The 19098-nt window shown below is 40.6% G+C and overlaps 1 protein-coding gene across 2 annotated transcripts in view; it reads right to left on the minus strand.

Annotated features, from left to right (window-relative positions):
- LOC140384866 (zona pellucida-like domain-containing protein 1) overlaps positions 1–19098 on the minus strand; it is a 518683-nt gene that overhangs the window by 285691 nt on the left and 213894 nt on the right. For both annotated transcript variants that reach the window (XM_072466811.1, XM_072466810.1), the window contains exon 7: positions 1162–1242. In XM_072466811.1, coding sequence (XP_072322912.1) covers positions 1162–1242 — 81 coding nt within the window. The remainder of the gene's footprint in view (positions 1–1161; positions 1243–19098) is intronic.

Raw genomic sequence — 19098 nt, forward strand, 5'->3', positions numbered from 1 at the left:
GATCACCAATGTGTCCACGATTTCTAGGGTCACTTTCTTAAGTACTCTGGTATGCAGGGCATCAGGCCCTGGAGACGTATTGGGTTTTAATCCCATCAATTTCCCCAATACAGTTTCCTGACCAATAAAGATTTCCTTCAGTTCCTCCTTCATGCTCGATCCTCTATCCCCTTGTACTTCCAGAAGGTTACTTGTGCCCTCCTTAGTGAAGACCGATCCAAAGTATTTGTTCAGCTGGTCTGCCATTTCTTTGTTGCCCATTATTAATTTACCTGATTCACCAGTCTTTTTCTCTTCACATATCTAGGAAAGCTTTTGCAGTCAGTTTTTATGTTTTCTGCAAGCTTATCCTAGTATTCTATTTTCCCCTTCTGAATTAAACCCCTTGTCCTCCTCTGCTGAATTTACAATTTCTCTCATTCCTCAGGCTTTCTGGCCAAATTATATGCCTCCTCTTTGGCTGTAATACTATCCCTGATTACCCTCATTAGCCATGGTTGAGCCACCTTACTCTTGAGCCAGATAGGGATGTACAATTGTTGAAGTTCATCCATGTCTTCTTTAAATGTCTGTCATTGCCGATCCACCGTCAACCCCTTAAGTATCCTTTGCCAGTTTATCCTAGCCAATGTCTCATACCATCAAAGTTAACTTTCAAGTTCAGGACCTTAGTCTCAGACTTAACTGTGTCACTCTCTATCTTAATGAAGAATTCTACCATGTTATGGTCAATCTTCCCGAAAGGATCTCGCACCACAACGTTGCTAATTAATCCTCTTTCATTGCACAATATCCAGACTAGGATTGCCTGCTCTCTAGTTGGTTCCTCAACATATTGGTTCCTGATACTGCTCTCATTCCTGGAGGCTCTGCCTAATTCCAATCTCTCTCCTCTTTCTCCCACACCCCATCACCATTGCAAGCAATCCTTCATGACATCCTCCCTCTCGCAATGCAATTCATCATCTTATTCTGAATATGCCTCTCCCTTTTCTCATTCCCCTTCCTTATCGAATTTTAACACCACTCACTATGCTCATTATGCTCTTAACAGTTATATCTCGACACTCTTTTGCTTTCCCTCACCAGCTCTGCCCAGCGCCTGGCTGTCTGTTTATTAACATATTATCACCCCCACTTGGAGAAACAATACAAACTTACCCATCAAAGAGATTATAAGTGGAGCCGTTGCCAAGAATTTTGGATGTGCTGGCATAGCAACGTTCCAAAAACAGGTGGAATCTGTCAAAGGAAAGAAGATATTTTATGTTTCAAACAAAGCAGCGGTCCCAGGAAACAACAAACACAACCTTACCCTAAACAAAACACAATCGCACCCAGAACAAAACACAACCTCATCCTGAATAAAAACACAATCTCACCCTGAACAAAACACAATCTCACCCTGAAAAAACACAATTTCACCCTGAACAAAACACAATCTCAACCTGAAAAAAAACAATCTCACCCTGAACAAAACACAAACTCAACCAGAAAACACAACCTCACCCTGAACAAAACACAATCTCACCCTGAACAAAACACAACCTCACCCTGAGCAAAACAAAATCTCACCCTGAACAAAATACAATCTCAGCCTAAAAAAACATAACCTCACCCTGAATAAAACACAACTTCACCCTGAACAAAACACAACCTCACCCTGAACAAAACACAACTTGACCCTGAAAAATACACAATCTCACCCTGAACAAAACACAACTTCACCCTGAACAAAACACAACCTCACCCTGAAAAAAACACAATCTCATCCTGAGCAAAACACAACCTCACCCTGAACAAAATACAACATCACCCTGAAAAAAGACAACTTCACACTGAACAAAACACTACGTCACCCTGAACAAAACACAATCTCACCCTGAACAAAACACAACCTCACCTTCAACAAAACACAATCTCACACTGAACAAGGCACAATCTCACCCTGAACAAAACACAATCTCACCTTGAACAAAATGCAACCACACCCTGAACAAAACACAACCTCAACCTGAACAAAACACAATCTCACCCTGAACAAATTACAACCTCACCCTGAACAAAACACAATCTCACCCTGAAAAAACACCTCACCCTGAACAAAACACAGCGTCACCCTGAACAAAACACAACTTCACCGTGAAGAAAACACAATCTCACCATGAACAAAACACAATCTCACCCTGAACAAAACACAATCTCGCCCTTAACAAAACACAACCTCACGCTGAACAAAACACAGCATCACCCTGAACAAAACACAATCTCACCCTGAATGAAACGCAATTTCACCCTGAACAAAACACAATCTCAACCTGAAAACACAACCTCACCCTGAATAAAACACAACTTCACTCTGAACAACACATAACCACACCCTGAACGAAACACAACCTCACCCTGAACAAAACACAATCTCACTCTGACCAAAACACAACCTCACCCTGAACAAAACACAACCTCACCCTGAACAAAACACAACCTCACCCTGAACAAAACACAATCTCACCCTGTACAAAACACAACCTCACCCTGAACGAAACACAACCTCACCCTGAACAAAACACAATCTCACCCTGAACAAAACACAACTTCACTCTGAACAACACATAACCTCACCCTGAACAAAGCACAATCTCACCCTGAACAAAACACAATCTCACCCTGAAAAAAGACAACTTCACCCTGAACAAAACACAATCTCACCCTGAACAAAACACAACCACACCCTGAACAAAAGACAATTTCACCCTGAACAAAACACAACCTCACCTTCAACAAAACACAATCTCACCCTAAACAAGGCACAATCTCACACTGAACAAAACACAACCTCACCTTCAACAAAAGACAATCTCACCCTGAACAAGGCACAATCTCACCCTGAACAAAACACAATCTCACCTTGAACAAAACACAACCACACCCTGAACAAAACACAACCTCAACCTGAACAAAACAAAATCTCACCCTGAAAAAACACCTCACCCTGAATAAAAAACAGCGTCACCCAGAACAAAACACAACTTCACCGTGAAGAAAACACAATCTCACCCTGAACAAAACACAACCTCACCCTGAACAAAACACAACCTCACCCTAAACAAATTACAACCTCATCCTGAACAAAACACAATTTACCCTGAAAAAAACACAACCTCACACTGAACAAAACACAATCCCACCCTGAACAAAACACAATCTCGCCCTTAACAAAACACATCCTCACGCTGAACAAAACACAACATCACCCTGAACAAAACACAATCTCACCCTGAATGATACGCAATCTCACCCTGAACAAAACACAATCTCAACCTGAAAACACAACCTCACCCTGAATAAAACACAACTTCACTCTGAACAACACATAACCTCACCCTGAACGAAACACAACCTCACCCTGAACAAAACACAATCTCACTCTGACCAAAACACAACCTCACCCTAAACAAAACACAATCTCATCCTGAACAATACACAACCTCACCCTGAACAAAACACAATCTCACCCTGAACTAAACACAACCTCACCCTGAACAAAACACAATATCACCCTGAACAAAGCACAATCTCACCCTGAACAAAACAAAATCTCACCCTGAAAAATGACAACTTCACCATGAACAAAACACAACCTGACCCTTGTCAAAACACAACATCACGCTGAACAAAACACAACCTCACCCTGAACAAAACACAATCTCAACCTGAAAACACAACCTCACCCTGAATAAAACACAACTTCACTCTGAACAACACATAACCTCACCCTGAACGAAACACAACCTCACCCTGAACATTACACAACCTCACCCTGAACAAAACACAATCTCACGCTGAACAAAACACAATCTCACCCTGAACAAAACGCAATTTCACCCTGAACAAATCGCAACCTCTCCTTCAACAAAACACAATCTCACCCTGAACAAGGCACAATCTCACCCTGAACAAAACACAATCTCACCTTGAACAAAACGCAACCACACCCAGAACAAAACACAACCTCAACCTGAACAAAACACAATCTCACCCTGAAAAAACACCTCACCCTGAATAAAACACAGCTTCACCCTGAACAAAACACAACCTCACCCTGAACAAAACCCAATCTCACCCTGAACAAAACACAATCTCACCCTGAACAAAACACAACATCACCCTGAACAAAACACAATATCACCCTGAACAAAACACAACCTCACACTGAACAAAACACAATCACAGCCTGAACAAAACATAATCTCACCCTGAAAAAACACAACTTCACCCTGAAGAAAACAGAACCTCACCATGAACAAAACACAATCTCACCCTGAACAAAACGCAATCTCACCCTTGTCAAAACACAATCTCACCCTGAACAAAACACAACCTCACCTTCAACAAAACACAATCTCACCCTGAACAAGGCACAATCTCACACTGAACAAAACACAACCTCAGCTTCAACAAAAGACAATCTCACCCTGAACAAGGCACAATCTCACCCTGAACAAAACACAATCTCACCTTGAACAAAACACAACCACACCCTGAACAAAACACAACCTCAACCTGAACAAAACAAAATCTCACCCTGAAAAAACACCTCACCCTGAATAAAACACAGCGTCACCCTGAACAAAACACAACTTCACCGTGAAGAAAACACAATCTCACCCTGAACAAAACACAATCTCACCCTGAACAAAACACAATATCACCCTGAACAAAGCACAATCTCACCCTGAACAAAACAAAATCTCACCCTGAAAAATGACAACTTCTCCATGAACAAAACACAACCTGACCCTTGTCAAAACACAACATCACGCTGAACAAAACACAACCTCACCCTGAACAAAACACAATCTCAACCTGAAAACACAACCTCACCCTGAATAAAACACAACTTCACTCTGAACATTACACAACCTCACCCTGAACAAAACACAATCTCACGCTGAACAAAACACAATCTCACCCTGAACAAAACGCAATTTCACCCTGAACAAATCGCAACCTCTCCTTCAACAAAACACAATCTCACCCTGAACAAGGCACAATCTCAACCTGAACAAAACACAATCTCACCTTGAAAAAACACCTCACCCTGAATAAAACACAGCTTCACCCTGAACAAAACACAACCTCACCCTGAACAACACCCAATCTCACCCTGAACAAAACACAATCTCACCATGAACAAAACACAACATCACCCTGAACAAAACACAATATCACCCTGAACAAAACACAACCTCACACTGAACAAAACACAATCACAGCCTGAACAAAACATAATCTCACCCTGAAAAAACACAACTTCACCCTGAAGAAAACAGAACCTCACCATGAACAAAACACAATCTCACCCTGAACAAAACACAATCTCACCCTTGTCAAAACACAACCTCACGCTGAACATAACACAAGCTCACCCTGAACAAAACACAATCTCACCCTGAACAAAACACATCCTCACCCTGAACAAAACACAATTTCACCCTAAACAAAACACAACCTCACCCTGAACAAAACACAATCTCAGCCTGAACAAAGCACAATCTCACCCTGAACAAAACACAACCTCACCCTGAATGAAAGACTACTTCAGCCTGAACAAAACACAACCTCACCCTGAAAAAAACACAATTTCACCCTGAACAAAACACATCCTCACCCTGAACAAAACACAATTTCACCCTGAACAAAACACAACCTCACCCTGAACAAAACACAATCTCAGCCTGAACAAAGCACAATCTCACCCTGAACAAAACACAATCTCACCCTGAAAAAAGACAACTTCACCCTGAACAAAACACAACCTGAAACTGAAAAAACACAACCTCACCCTGAATAAAACACAACTACAGCCTGAACAAAACACAACCTCACCCTGAACAAAACACAATTTCACCCTGAATGAAACACAATCTCACCGTTAGCAAAACACAATCTCACCCTGAACAAAGCACAATCTCACCCTGAACAAAACAATATCTCACCCTGAAAAAAGACAACTTCACCCTGAACAAAACACAACATCAACATGAAATAAACACAACATTAACCTGAAGAAAACACAGTCTCACTCTGAACAAAACAAAATCTGACCCTGAATAATACACAATCTCACCCTAAAAAAACACAACCTCTTCCTGAACAAAACACAACATCAACCTGAACAAAACAAAGCTTCACCACTGAACAAAACACAACCTCAACCTGAACAAAACACAATCTAACCCAGAAAAGACACAACCTCACCCTGATTAAAACAAAACTTCGGCCTAAAAAAAACACAACCTCACCCTGAACAAAACACAATCCCACCCTGAAAAAACACCTCATCCTGAATAAAACACAGCTTCACCCTGAACAAAACACAACTTCTCCGTGAAGAAAACACAATCTCACCCTGAACAAAACACAACCTCACCCTGAACAAAACACAATCTCACCCTGAACAAAACACAACATCACCCTGAACAAAACACAATTTCACCCTCAACAAAACACAACCTCACACTGAACAAAACACAACCTCAACCTGAACAAAACAAAATCTCACCCTGAAAAAACACAACCTCACCCTGAATAAAACACAACTTCAGCCTGAACAAAACACAACTTCACCCTGAAGAAAACACAATCTCACCCTGAAAAAACACCTCACCCTGAATAAAACACAGCGTCACCCTGAACAAAACACAACTTCACCGTGAAGAAAACACAATCTCACCCTGAACAAAACACAATCTCACCCTGAACAAAACACAATATCACCCTGAACAAAGCACAATCTCACCCTGAACAAAACAAAATCTCACCCTGAAAAATGACAACTTCTCCATGAACAAAACACAACCTGACCCTTGTCAAAACACAACATCACGCTGAACAAAACACAACCTCACCCTGAACAAAACACAATCTCAACCTGAAAACACAACCTCACCCTGAATAAAACACAACTTCACTCTGAACATTACACAACCTCACCCTGAACAAAACACAATCTCACGCTGAACAAAACACAATCTCACCCTGAACAAAACGCAATTTCACCCTGAACAAATCGCAACCTCTCCTTCAACAAAACACAATCTCACCCTGAACAAGGCACAATCTCAACCTGAACAAAACACAATCTCACCTTGAAAAAACACCTCACCCTGAATAAAACACAGCTTCACCCTGAACAAAACACAACCTCACCCTGAACAACACCCAATCTCACCCTGAACAAAACACAATCTCACCCTGAACAAAACACAACATCACCCTGAACAAAACACAATATCACCCTGAACAAAACACAACCTCACACTGAACAAAACACAATCACAGCCTGAACAAAACATAATCTCACCCTGAAAAAACACAACTTCACCCTGAAGAAAACAGAACCTCACCATGAACAAAACACAATCTCACCCTGAACAAAACACAATCTCACCCTTGTCAAAACACAACCTCACGCTGAACATAACACAAGCTCACCCTGAACAAAACACAATCTCACCCTGAACAAAACACATCCTCACCCTGAACAAAACACAATTTCACCCTAAACAAAACACAACCTCACCCTGAACAAAACACAATCTCAGCCTGAACAAAGCACAATCTCACCCTGAACAAAACACAACCTCACCCTGAATGAAAGACTACTTCAGCCTGAACAAAACACAACCTCACCCTGAAAAAAACACAATTTCACCCTGAACAAAACACATCCTCACCCTGAACAAAACACAATTTCACCCTGAACAAAACACAACCTCACCCTGAACAAAACACAATCTCAGCCTGAACAAAGCACAATCTCACCCTGAACAAAACACAATCTCACCCTGAAAAAAGACAACTTCACCCTGAACAAAACACAACCTGAAACTGAAAAAACACAACCTCACCCTGAATAAAACACAACTACAGCCTGAACAAAACACAACCTCACCCTGAACAAAACACAATTTCACCCTGAATGAAACACAATCTCACCGTTAGCAAAACACAATCTCACCCTGAACAAAGCACAATCTCACCCTGAACAAAACAATATCTCACCCTGAAAAAAGACAACTTCACCCTGAACAAAACACAACATCAACATGAAATAAACACAACATTAACCTGAAGAAAACACAGTCTCACTCTGAACAAAACAAAATCTGACCCTGAATAATACACAATCTCACCCTAAAAAAACACAACCTCTTCCTGAACAAAACACAACATCAACCTGAACAAAACAAAGCTTCACCACTGAACAAAACACAACCTCAACCTGAACAAAACACAATCTAACCCAGAAAAGACACAACCTCACCCTGATTAAAACAAAACTTCGGCCTAAAAAAAACACAACCTCACCCTGAACAAAACACAATCCCACCCTGAAAAAACACCTCATCCTGAATAAAACACAGCTTCACCCTGAACAAAACACAACTTCTCCGTGAAGAAAACACAATCTCACCCTGAACAAAACACAACCTCACCCTGAACAAAACACAATCTCACCCTGAACAAAACACAACATCACCCTGAACAAAACACAATTTCACCCTCAACAAAACACAACCTCACACTGAACAAAACACAACCTCAACCTGAACAAAACAAAATCTCACCCTGAAAAAACACAACCTCACCCTGAATAAAACACAACTTCAGCCTGAACAAAACACAACTTCACCCTGAAGAAAACACAATCTCACCCGGAACAAAACACAATCTCGCCCTTAACAAAACACAACCTCACGCTGAACAAAACACAATCTCACCCTGAATGAAACACAATCTCACACTTAACAAAACACAATCTCAACATGAAAACACAACCTCACCCTGAATAAAACACAACATCACTCTGAACAACACATAACCTGACCCTGAATGAAACACAACCTGACCCTGAACAAAACACAACCTCACCCTGAACAAAACACAACCTCACTCTGAACAAAACTCTATCTCACCCTGAACAAAACACAATCACACCCTGAAAAAATACAACTACACCCTGAACAAAACACAACCTCACCTTGAACAAAATCCCATCTCACCCGGAAAAAAACACAACCTCAACCTGAACAAAACACAATCTCACCCTGAAAAAACACCTTACCCTGGATAAAACACAACTTCACCCTGAAAAATACACAACCTCGCCCTGAACAAAATACAACCTCACCCTGAAAAAACACAATTTCAGGCTGAACAAAACACAACCTCACCATGAACAAAACACAATCTCACCCTGAACAAAATACAACCTCACCCTGAACAAAACACAATTTCACCCTGAACAAAACACAACCTCACCCTGAACAAAACACAACCTCACTCTGAACAAAACTCTATCTCACCCTGAACAAAACACAATCACACCCTGAAAAAATACAACTACGCCCTGAACAAAACACAACCTCACCTTGAACAAAATCCCATCACACCCGGAAAAAAACACAACCTCAACCTGAACAAAACACAATCTCACCCTGAAAAAACACCTTACCCTGGATAAAACACAACTTCACCCTGAAAAATACACAACCTCGCCCTGAACAAAATACAACCTCACCCTGAAAAAACACAATTTCAGGCTGAACAAAACACAACCTCACCCTGAAAAAACACAATTTCAGGCTGAACAAAACACAACCTCACCATGAACAAAACACAATCTCACCCTGAACAAAACACAACCTCACCCTGAACAAAACACAATTTCACCCTGAACAAAACACAACCTCACCCTGAACAAAACACAACCTAAACCTGAACAAAACACAACCTCACCCTGAATAAAACAAATCTTCAGCCTGAAAAAAACACAACCTCACCCTGAACAAAAGACAATCTCACCCTGAACAAAACACAATCTCGCCCTTAACAAAACACAACATCACGCTGAACAAAACACAACCTCACCCTGAACAAAACACAATCTCACCCTGAATGAAACACAATCTCACTCTGAACAAAACACAATCTCAACCTGAAAACACAACCTCACCCTGAATAAAACACAACTTCACTCTGAACAAAACTCAATCTCAACCTGAAAACACAACCTCACCCTGAATAAAACACAACTTCACTCTGAACAACACATAACCTGACCCTGAACGAAACACAACCTCAACCTGAACAAAACACAACCTCACCCTGAGCAAAACTCTATCTCACCCTGAACAAAACACAGTTTGACCCTGAAAAAAGACAACTTCACCCTGAGCAAAACACAACCTCACGCTAAGCAAAACACAATCTCACCCTAAACAAAACTCCATCTCACCTTGAACAAAACACAACCTGAACAAACACAACCTCACCCTGAATAAAACACAACTACAGCCTGAACAAAACACAACCTCACCCTGAACAAAACACAATTTCACCCTGAATGAAACACAAACTCACCGTTAGCAAAACACAATCTCACCCTGAACAAAGCACAATCTCACCCGGAACAAAACAAAATCTCACCCTGAAAAAAGACAACTCACCCTGAACAAAACACAACCTCAACCTGAAATAAACACAACCTCAACCTGAAGAAAACACAACCTCACTCTGAACAAAACACAATCTCACCCTGAACAAATCACAACCTCACCCTGAACAAAACAAAATCTGACCCTGAATAAAACATAATCTCACCCTAAAAAAACACAACCTCATCCTGACTAAAACAAAACTTCACCCTGAACAAAACACAACATCAACCTGAACAAAACACAACTTCAACCTGAACAAAAAAGAACCTCACCCTGAACAAAACACAATCTCACCCTGAACAAAGCACAATCTCACCCTGAAAAAAACACAATCACACCCTGAAAAAATACAACTACACCCTGAACAAAACACAATCTCACCCTGAACAAAACACAACCTCACCCTGAATAAAACACAACAACAGCCTGAACAAAATACAATTTCACCCTGAATGAAACACAAACTCACCGTTAGCAAAACACAATCTCACCCTGAACAAAGCACAATCTCAGCCGGAACAAAACAAAATCTCACCCTGAAAAAAGACAACTCACCCTGAACAAAACACAACCTCAACCTGAAATAAACACAACCTCAACCTGAAGAAAACACAACCTCACTCTGAACAAAACACAATCTCACCCAGAACAAAACACAAGCTCACTTTGAACAAAACAAAATCTGACCCTGAACAAAACACAATCTCACCCTGAACAAAACACAACTTCACCCTGAACAAAACACAATTTCACCCTGAACAAAAAACAACCTCACCCTGAACAAAACACAATCTCACCCTGAACAAAGCACAATGTCATCCTGAAAAAAACAAAGTCACACCCTGAAAAAATACAACTACACCCTGAACAAAACACAACCTCACCCTGAACAAAAAACAATTTCACCCTGAACAAAACACAACCTCACCTTGAACAAAATCCCATCTCACACGGAACAAAACACAACCTCAACCTGAACAAAACACAACCTCACCCTGAACAAAACACTATTTCACCCTGAACAAAACACAACCTCACCCTGAACAAAACACAACCTCAACCTGAACAAAACACTATCTAACCCTGAAAAAACACAACCTCACCCTGAATACAACAAATCGTCAGCCTGAAAAAAACACAACCTCACCCTGAACAAAACACGATCTCACCCTGAACAAAACACAATCTCGCCCTTAACAAAACACAACCTCGCGCTGAACAAAACACAATCTCACCCAGAACGAAACACAACCTCTCCCTGAACAAAACACAATCTCACCCTGACCAGAACACAACCTCACCCTGAACAAAACAAAACCTCACCCTGAACAAAATACAACCTCACCCTGAACAAAACACAATCTCACCCTGAACAAAACACAATATCACCCTTAACAAAACACAACCTCACCCTGAACAAAACTCAATCTCACCCTGAACAAAACACAACCTGAACCTGAAAAAACACAACCTCACCCTGAATAAAACACAACTACAGCCATAACAAAACACAACCTCACCCTGAACAAAACACAATTTCACCCTGAATGAAACACAAACTCACCGTGAGCAAAACACAATCTCAACCTGGACAAAGCACAATCTCACCCTGAACAAAACACAACCTGAACCTGAAAAAACACAACCTCACCCTGAATAAAACACAACTACAGCCTTAACAAAACACAACCTCACCCTGAACAAAACACAATTTCACCCTGAATGAAACACAAACTCACCGTTAGAAAAACACAATCTCAACCTGGACAAAGCACAATCTCACCCTGAACAAAACACAGTCTCACCCTGAAAAAAGACAACTTCACCCTGAACAAAACACAACCACAACCTGAAATAAACACAACCTCAAACTGAAGAAAACACAATCTCACACTGAACAAAACACAATCTCACCCTGAACAAAACACAATATCACCCTGAACAAAACACAACCTCACCCTGAACAAAACTCAATCTCACCCTGAACAAAACACAACCTGAACCTGAAAAAACAAAAACCTCACCCTGAATAAAACACAACTACAGCCTTAACAAAACACAACCTCACCCTGAACAAAACACAATTTCACCCTGAATGAAACACAAACTGACCGTTAGAAAAACACAATCTCAACCTGGACAAAGCACAATATCACCCTGAACAAAACACAACCTCACCCTGAACAAAACACAACCTCACCCTGAACAAAGCACAACCTCACCCTGAACAAAACAAAATCTGACCCTGAATAAAACACAATCACACCATAAAAAAACAAACCCTCATCCTGAATAAAAGAAAATTTCACCCTGAACAAAACACAACATTAACCTGAAGAAAACACAACTTCACCCTGAACAAAACACAACCTCACCCTGAACAAAACACAATCTCACCCTGAACAAAACACAACTTCACCCTGAACAAAACACAGTTTCACCCTGAACAAAAAACAATCTCACCCTGAATAAAACACAACTTCACCCTGAACAAAACACAACCTCACCCTGAACTAAACACAATCTCACCCTGAACAAAACACAACTTCACCCTGAACAATACACAATTTCACCCTGATCAAAAAACAACCTCACCCTGAACAAAACACAATCTCACCCTGAACAAAACACAATCTCACCCTGAACAAAACACAATATCACCCTGAACAAAACACAACCTCACAATGAACAAAACACAACCTCACCCTGAACAAAACACAACATCACCCTGAACAAAACAAAATCTGACCCTGAGTAAAACACAATCTCACCATAAAAAAACAAACCCTCATCCTGAATAAAAGAAAATTTCACCCTGAACAAAACACAACATCAACCTGAACAAAACACAACTTCACCCTGAACAAAACACAACCTCACCCTGAACAAAACTCAATCTCACCCTGAACAAAACACAACCTGGACCTGAAAAAACACAACCTCACCCTGAATAAAACACAACTACAGCCTTAACAAAACACAACCTCACCCTGAACAAAACACAATTTCACCCTGAATGAAACACAAACTCACCGTTAGCAAAACACAATCTCAACCTGGACAAAGCACAATCTCACCCTGAACAAAACACAGTCTCACCCTGAAAAAAGACAACTTCACCCTGAACAAAACACAACCACAACCTGAAATAAACACAACCTCAAACTGAAGAAAACACAATCTCACACTGAACAAAACACAATCTCACCCTGAACAAAACACAATATCACCCTTAACAAAACACAACCTCACCCTGAACAAAACTCAATCTCACCCTGAACAAAACACAACCTGAACCTGAAAAAACACAACCTCACCCTGAAGAAAACACAACTACAGTCTTAACAAAACACAACCTCACCCTGAACAAAACACAATTTTACCCTGAATGAAACACAAACTCACCGTTAGAAAAACACAATCTCAACCTGGACAAACACACTATATCACCCTGAACAAAACACAACCTCACCCTGAACAAAACACAACCTCACCCTGAACAAAGCACAACCTCACCCTGAACAAAACAAAATCTGACCCTGAGTAAAACACAATCTCACCATAAAAAAACAAACCCTCATCCTGAATAAAAGAAAATTTCACCCTGAACAAAACACAACATCAACCTGAAGAAAACACAACTTCACCCTGAACAAAACACAACCTCACCCTGAACAAAACACAATCTCACCCTGAACAAAACACAACTTCACCCTGAACAAAACACAGTTTCACCCTGAACAAAAAACAACCTCACCCTGAACAAAACACAATCTCACCCTGAACAAAACACAATCTAACCCTGAACAAAACACAATATCACCCTGAACAAAACACAACCTCACAATGAACAAAACACAACCTCACCCTGAACAATACACAACATCACCCTGAACAAAACAAAATCTGACCCTGAGTAAAACACAATCTCACCATAAAAAAACAAACCCTCATCCTGAATAAAAGAAAATTTCACCCTGAACAAAACACAACATCAACCTGAACAAAACACAATTTCACCCTGAACAAAACACAACCTCACCCTGAACAAAACACAATCTCACCCTGAACAAAACACAACTTCACCCTGAACAACACACAGTTTCACCCTGAACAAAAAACAACCTCACCCTGAACAAAACACAATTTCACCCTGATCAAAAAACAACCTCACCCTGAACAAAACACAATCTCACCCTGAACAAAGCACAATCTCACCCTGAACAAAACACAAGCACACCCTGAAAAAATACAACTACACCCTAAACAAAACACAATCTCACCCTGAACAAAACACAACCTCAACCTGAACAAAACACAACCTCACCCTGAACAAAACACCATTTCACCCTGAACAAAACATAGTCTCACCCTGAAAAAAGACAACTTCACCCTGAACAAAACGCAACCTCAACCTGAAATAAACACAACCTCAAACTGAAGAAAACACAACCTCACTCTGAAAAAAACACAATCTCACCCTGAACAAAACACAACCTCACCCTGAACAAAACAAAATCTGACGCTGAGAAAAACACAATCTCACCATAAAAAAACACAACCTCATCCTGAATAAAACAAAATTTCACCCTGAACAAAACACAACATCAACCTGAACAAAACACAACTTCACCCTGAACAAAACACAACCTCACCCTGAACAAAACACAATCTCACCCTGAACAAAACACAACTTCACCCTGAACTAAACACAATTTCACCCTGAACAAAAAACAACCTCACCCTGAACAAAACACAATCTCACCCTGAACAAAACACAACCTCACCCTGAACAAAACAAAATCTGACGCTGAGAAAAACACAATCTCACCATAAAAAAACACAACCTCATCCTGAATAAAACAAAATTTCACCCTGAACAAAACACAACATCAACCTGAACAAAACACAACTTCACCCTGAACAAAACACAACCTCACCCTGAATAAAACACAATCTCACCCTGAACAAAACACAACTTCACCCTGAACTAAACACAATTTCACCCTGAACAAAAAACATCCTCTCCCTGAACAAAGCACAATCTCACCCTGAACAAAGCACAATGTCACCCTGAACAAAATACAATCACACCCTGAAAAAATACAACTACACCCTGCACAAAACACAATCTCACCCTGAACAAAACACAACCTCAACCTGAACAAAACACAATTTCACCCTAAACAAAACACAACCTCACCTTGAACAAAATCCCATTGCACCCGGAATAAAACACAACCTCAAACTGAACAAAACACAATCTCACCCTGAAAATACACCTTACCCTGAATAAAACATAACTTCACTCTGAACAAAACACATCCTCACCCTGATCAAAACACAATCGCACCTTGAACAAAACAAAATCTCACCCTGAACAGAACATAATTTCACCCTGAACAAAACACATCCTCACCTTGAACAAAACACAATCTCACCCTGAGAAAGCACAATCTCACCCTGATGAAAACATAATCTTACCTTGCACAACACACAACCTCACCCTGAACAAAACACAACCTCAACCGGAACAAAACACAATCTCACCCTGAACAAAACACAATCTCACCCTGACCAAAACACAGCCTGCCCCTGAACAAAACACAATCTCACCCTGAACAAAACACAATCTCACCCTTGTCAAAACACAACCTCACCCTGAACAAAACACAATCTCACCCTGAACAAAACACAACCTCACCCTGAACAAAACACTATTTCACCCTGAACAAAACACAACCTCACCCTGAACAAAACACAACCTCAACCTGAACAAAACACTATCTAACCCTGAAAAAACACAACCTCACCCTGAATACAACAAATCGTCAGCCTGTAAAAAACACAACCTCACCCTGAACAAAACACGATCTCACCCTGAACAAAACACAATCTCGCCCTTAACAAAACACAACCTCGCGCTGAACAAAACACAGTTTCACCCTGAACAAAAAACAATCTCACCCTGAACAAAACACAACTTCACCCTGAACAAAACACAACCTCACCCTGAACTAAACACAATCTCACCCTGAACAAAACACAACTTCACCCTGAACAATACACAATTTCACCCTGAATGCAACACAATCTCACCGTTAGCAAAACACAATCTCACCCTGAACAAAGCACAATCTCACCCTGAACAAAACAATATCTCACCCTGAAAAAAGACAACTTCACCCTGAACAAAACACAACCTCAACATGAAATAAACACAACATTAACCTGAAGAAAACACAGTCTCACTCTGAACAAAACAAAATCTGACCCTGAATAATACACAATCTCACCCTAAAAAAACACAACCTCTTCCTGAACAAAACACAACATCAACCTGAACAAAACAAAGCTTCACCCTGAACAAAACACAACCTCTCACTGAACAAAACACTATCTCACCCTAAACAAAACACAACTTCACCCTGAACAAAACACAATTTCACCCTGAACAAAAAACTTCCTCACCCTGAACAAAGCACAATCTCACAATGAAAAAAACACAATCACATCCTGAAAAAATACAACTACACCCTGAACAAAACACAATCTCACCCTGAACAAAACACAACCTCACCACTGAACAAAACACAACCTCAACCTGAACAAAACACAATCTAACCCAGAAAAGACACAACCTCACCCTGATTAAAACAAAACTTCGGCCTGAAAAAAACACACCCTCACCCTGAACAAAACACAACCTCAACCTGAACAAAACACAATCCCACCCTGAAAAAACACCTCATCCTGAATAAAACACAGGTTCACCCTGAACAAAACACAACTTCTCCGTGAAGAAAACACAATCTCACCCTGAACAAAAAACATCCTCACCCTGAACAAAACACAATCTCACCCTGAACAAAACACATCACCCTGAACAAAACACAATTTCACCCTCAACAAAACACAACCTCACACTGAACAAAACACAACCTCAACCTGAACAAAACAAAATCTCACCCTGAAAAAACACAACCTCACCCTGAATAAAACACAACTTCAGCCTGAACAAAACACAACCTCACCCTGAACAAAACAGAATCTCACCCGGAACAAATCACAATCTCGCCCTTAACAAAGCACAACCTCACGCTGAACAAAACACAATCTCACCCTGAATGAAACACAATCTCACACTTAACAAAACACAATCTCAACCTGAAAACCCAACCTCACCCTGAATAAAACACAACATCACTCTGAACAACACATAACCTGACCCTGAATGAAACACAACCTGACCCAAAACACAACCTCACCCTGAACAAAACACAACCTCACTCTGAACAAAACTCTATCTCACCCTGAACAAAACACAATCACACCCTGAAAAAATACAACTCCACCCTGAACAAAACACAACCTCACCTTGAACAAAATCCCATCTCACCCGGAAAAAAACACAACTACAGCCTGAACTGTAGTGTAGGTTAGATGGCTTTTGTTTCGGTGCAACATCGTGGGCCGAAGGGCCTGTACTGCGCTGTATTGTTCTATGTTCTATGTTCTAAAACTCCATCTCAACCTGAAAACACAACCTCACCCTGAATAAAACACAACTTCACTCTGAACAACACATAACCTCACCCTGAACGAAACACAACCTCAACCTGAACAAAACACAACCTCACCCTGAACAAAACTCTATCTCACCCTGAATAAAACACAGTCTCACCCTGAAAAAAGACAACTTCACCCTAAGCAAAACACAACCTCACGCTAAGCAAAACACAATCTCACCCTAAACAAAACTCCATCTCAACTTGAACAAAACACAACCTGAACAAACACAACCTCACCCTGAATAAAACACAACTACAGCCTGAACAAAACACAAACTCACCCTGAACAAAACACAATTTCACCCTGAATGAAACACAAACTCACCGTTAGCAAAACACAATCTCACCCTGAACAAAGCACAAGCTCACCCGGAACAAAACAAAATCTCACCCTGAAAAAAGACAACTCACCCTGAACAAAACACAACCTCAACCTGAAATAAACACAACGTCAACCTGAAGAAAACACAACCTTACTCTGAACAAAACACAATCTCACCCTGAACAAATCACAACCTCACCCTGAACAAAACAAAATCTGACCCTGAATAAAACATAATCTCTCCCTAAAAAAACACAACCTCATCCTGACTAAAACAAAACTTCACCCTGAACAAAACACAACATCAACCTGAACAAAACACAACTTCAACCTGAACAAAAAAGAACCTCACCCTGAACAAAACACAATCTCACCCTGAACAAAGCACAATCTCACCCTGAAAAAAACACAATCACACCCTGAAAAAATACAACTACACCCTGAACAAAACAAAATCTCACCCTGAACAAAACACAACCTCACCCTGAATAAAACACAACCTCACCCTGAACAAAACACAACCTCACCCTGAATGAAACACAAACTCACCGTTAGCAAAACACAATCTCACCCTGAACAAAGCACAATCTCAGCCGGAACAAAACAAAATCTCACCCTGAAAAAAGACAACTCACCCTGAACAAAACACAACCTCAACCTGAAATAAACACAACCTCAACCTGAAGAAAACACAACCTCA

The sequence above is a fragment of the Scyliorhinus torazame genome, chromosome 10 (assembly GCF_047496885.1).
Source record: "Scyliorhinus torazame isolate Kashiwa2021f chromosome 10, sScyTor2.1, whole genome shotgun sequence".
Classification (NCBI taxonomy): Eukaryota; Metazoa; Chordata; class Chondrichthyes; order Carcharhiniformes; family Scyliorhinidae; genus Scyliorhinus; species Scyliorhinus torazame.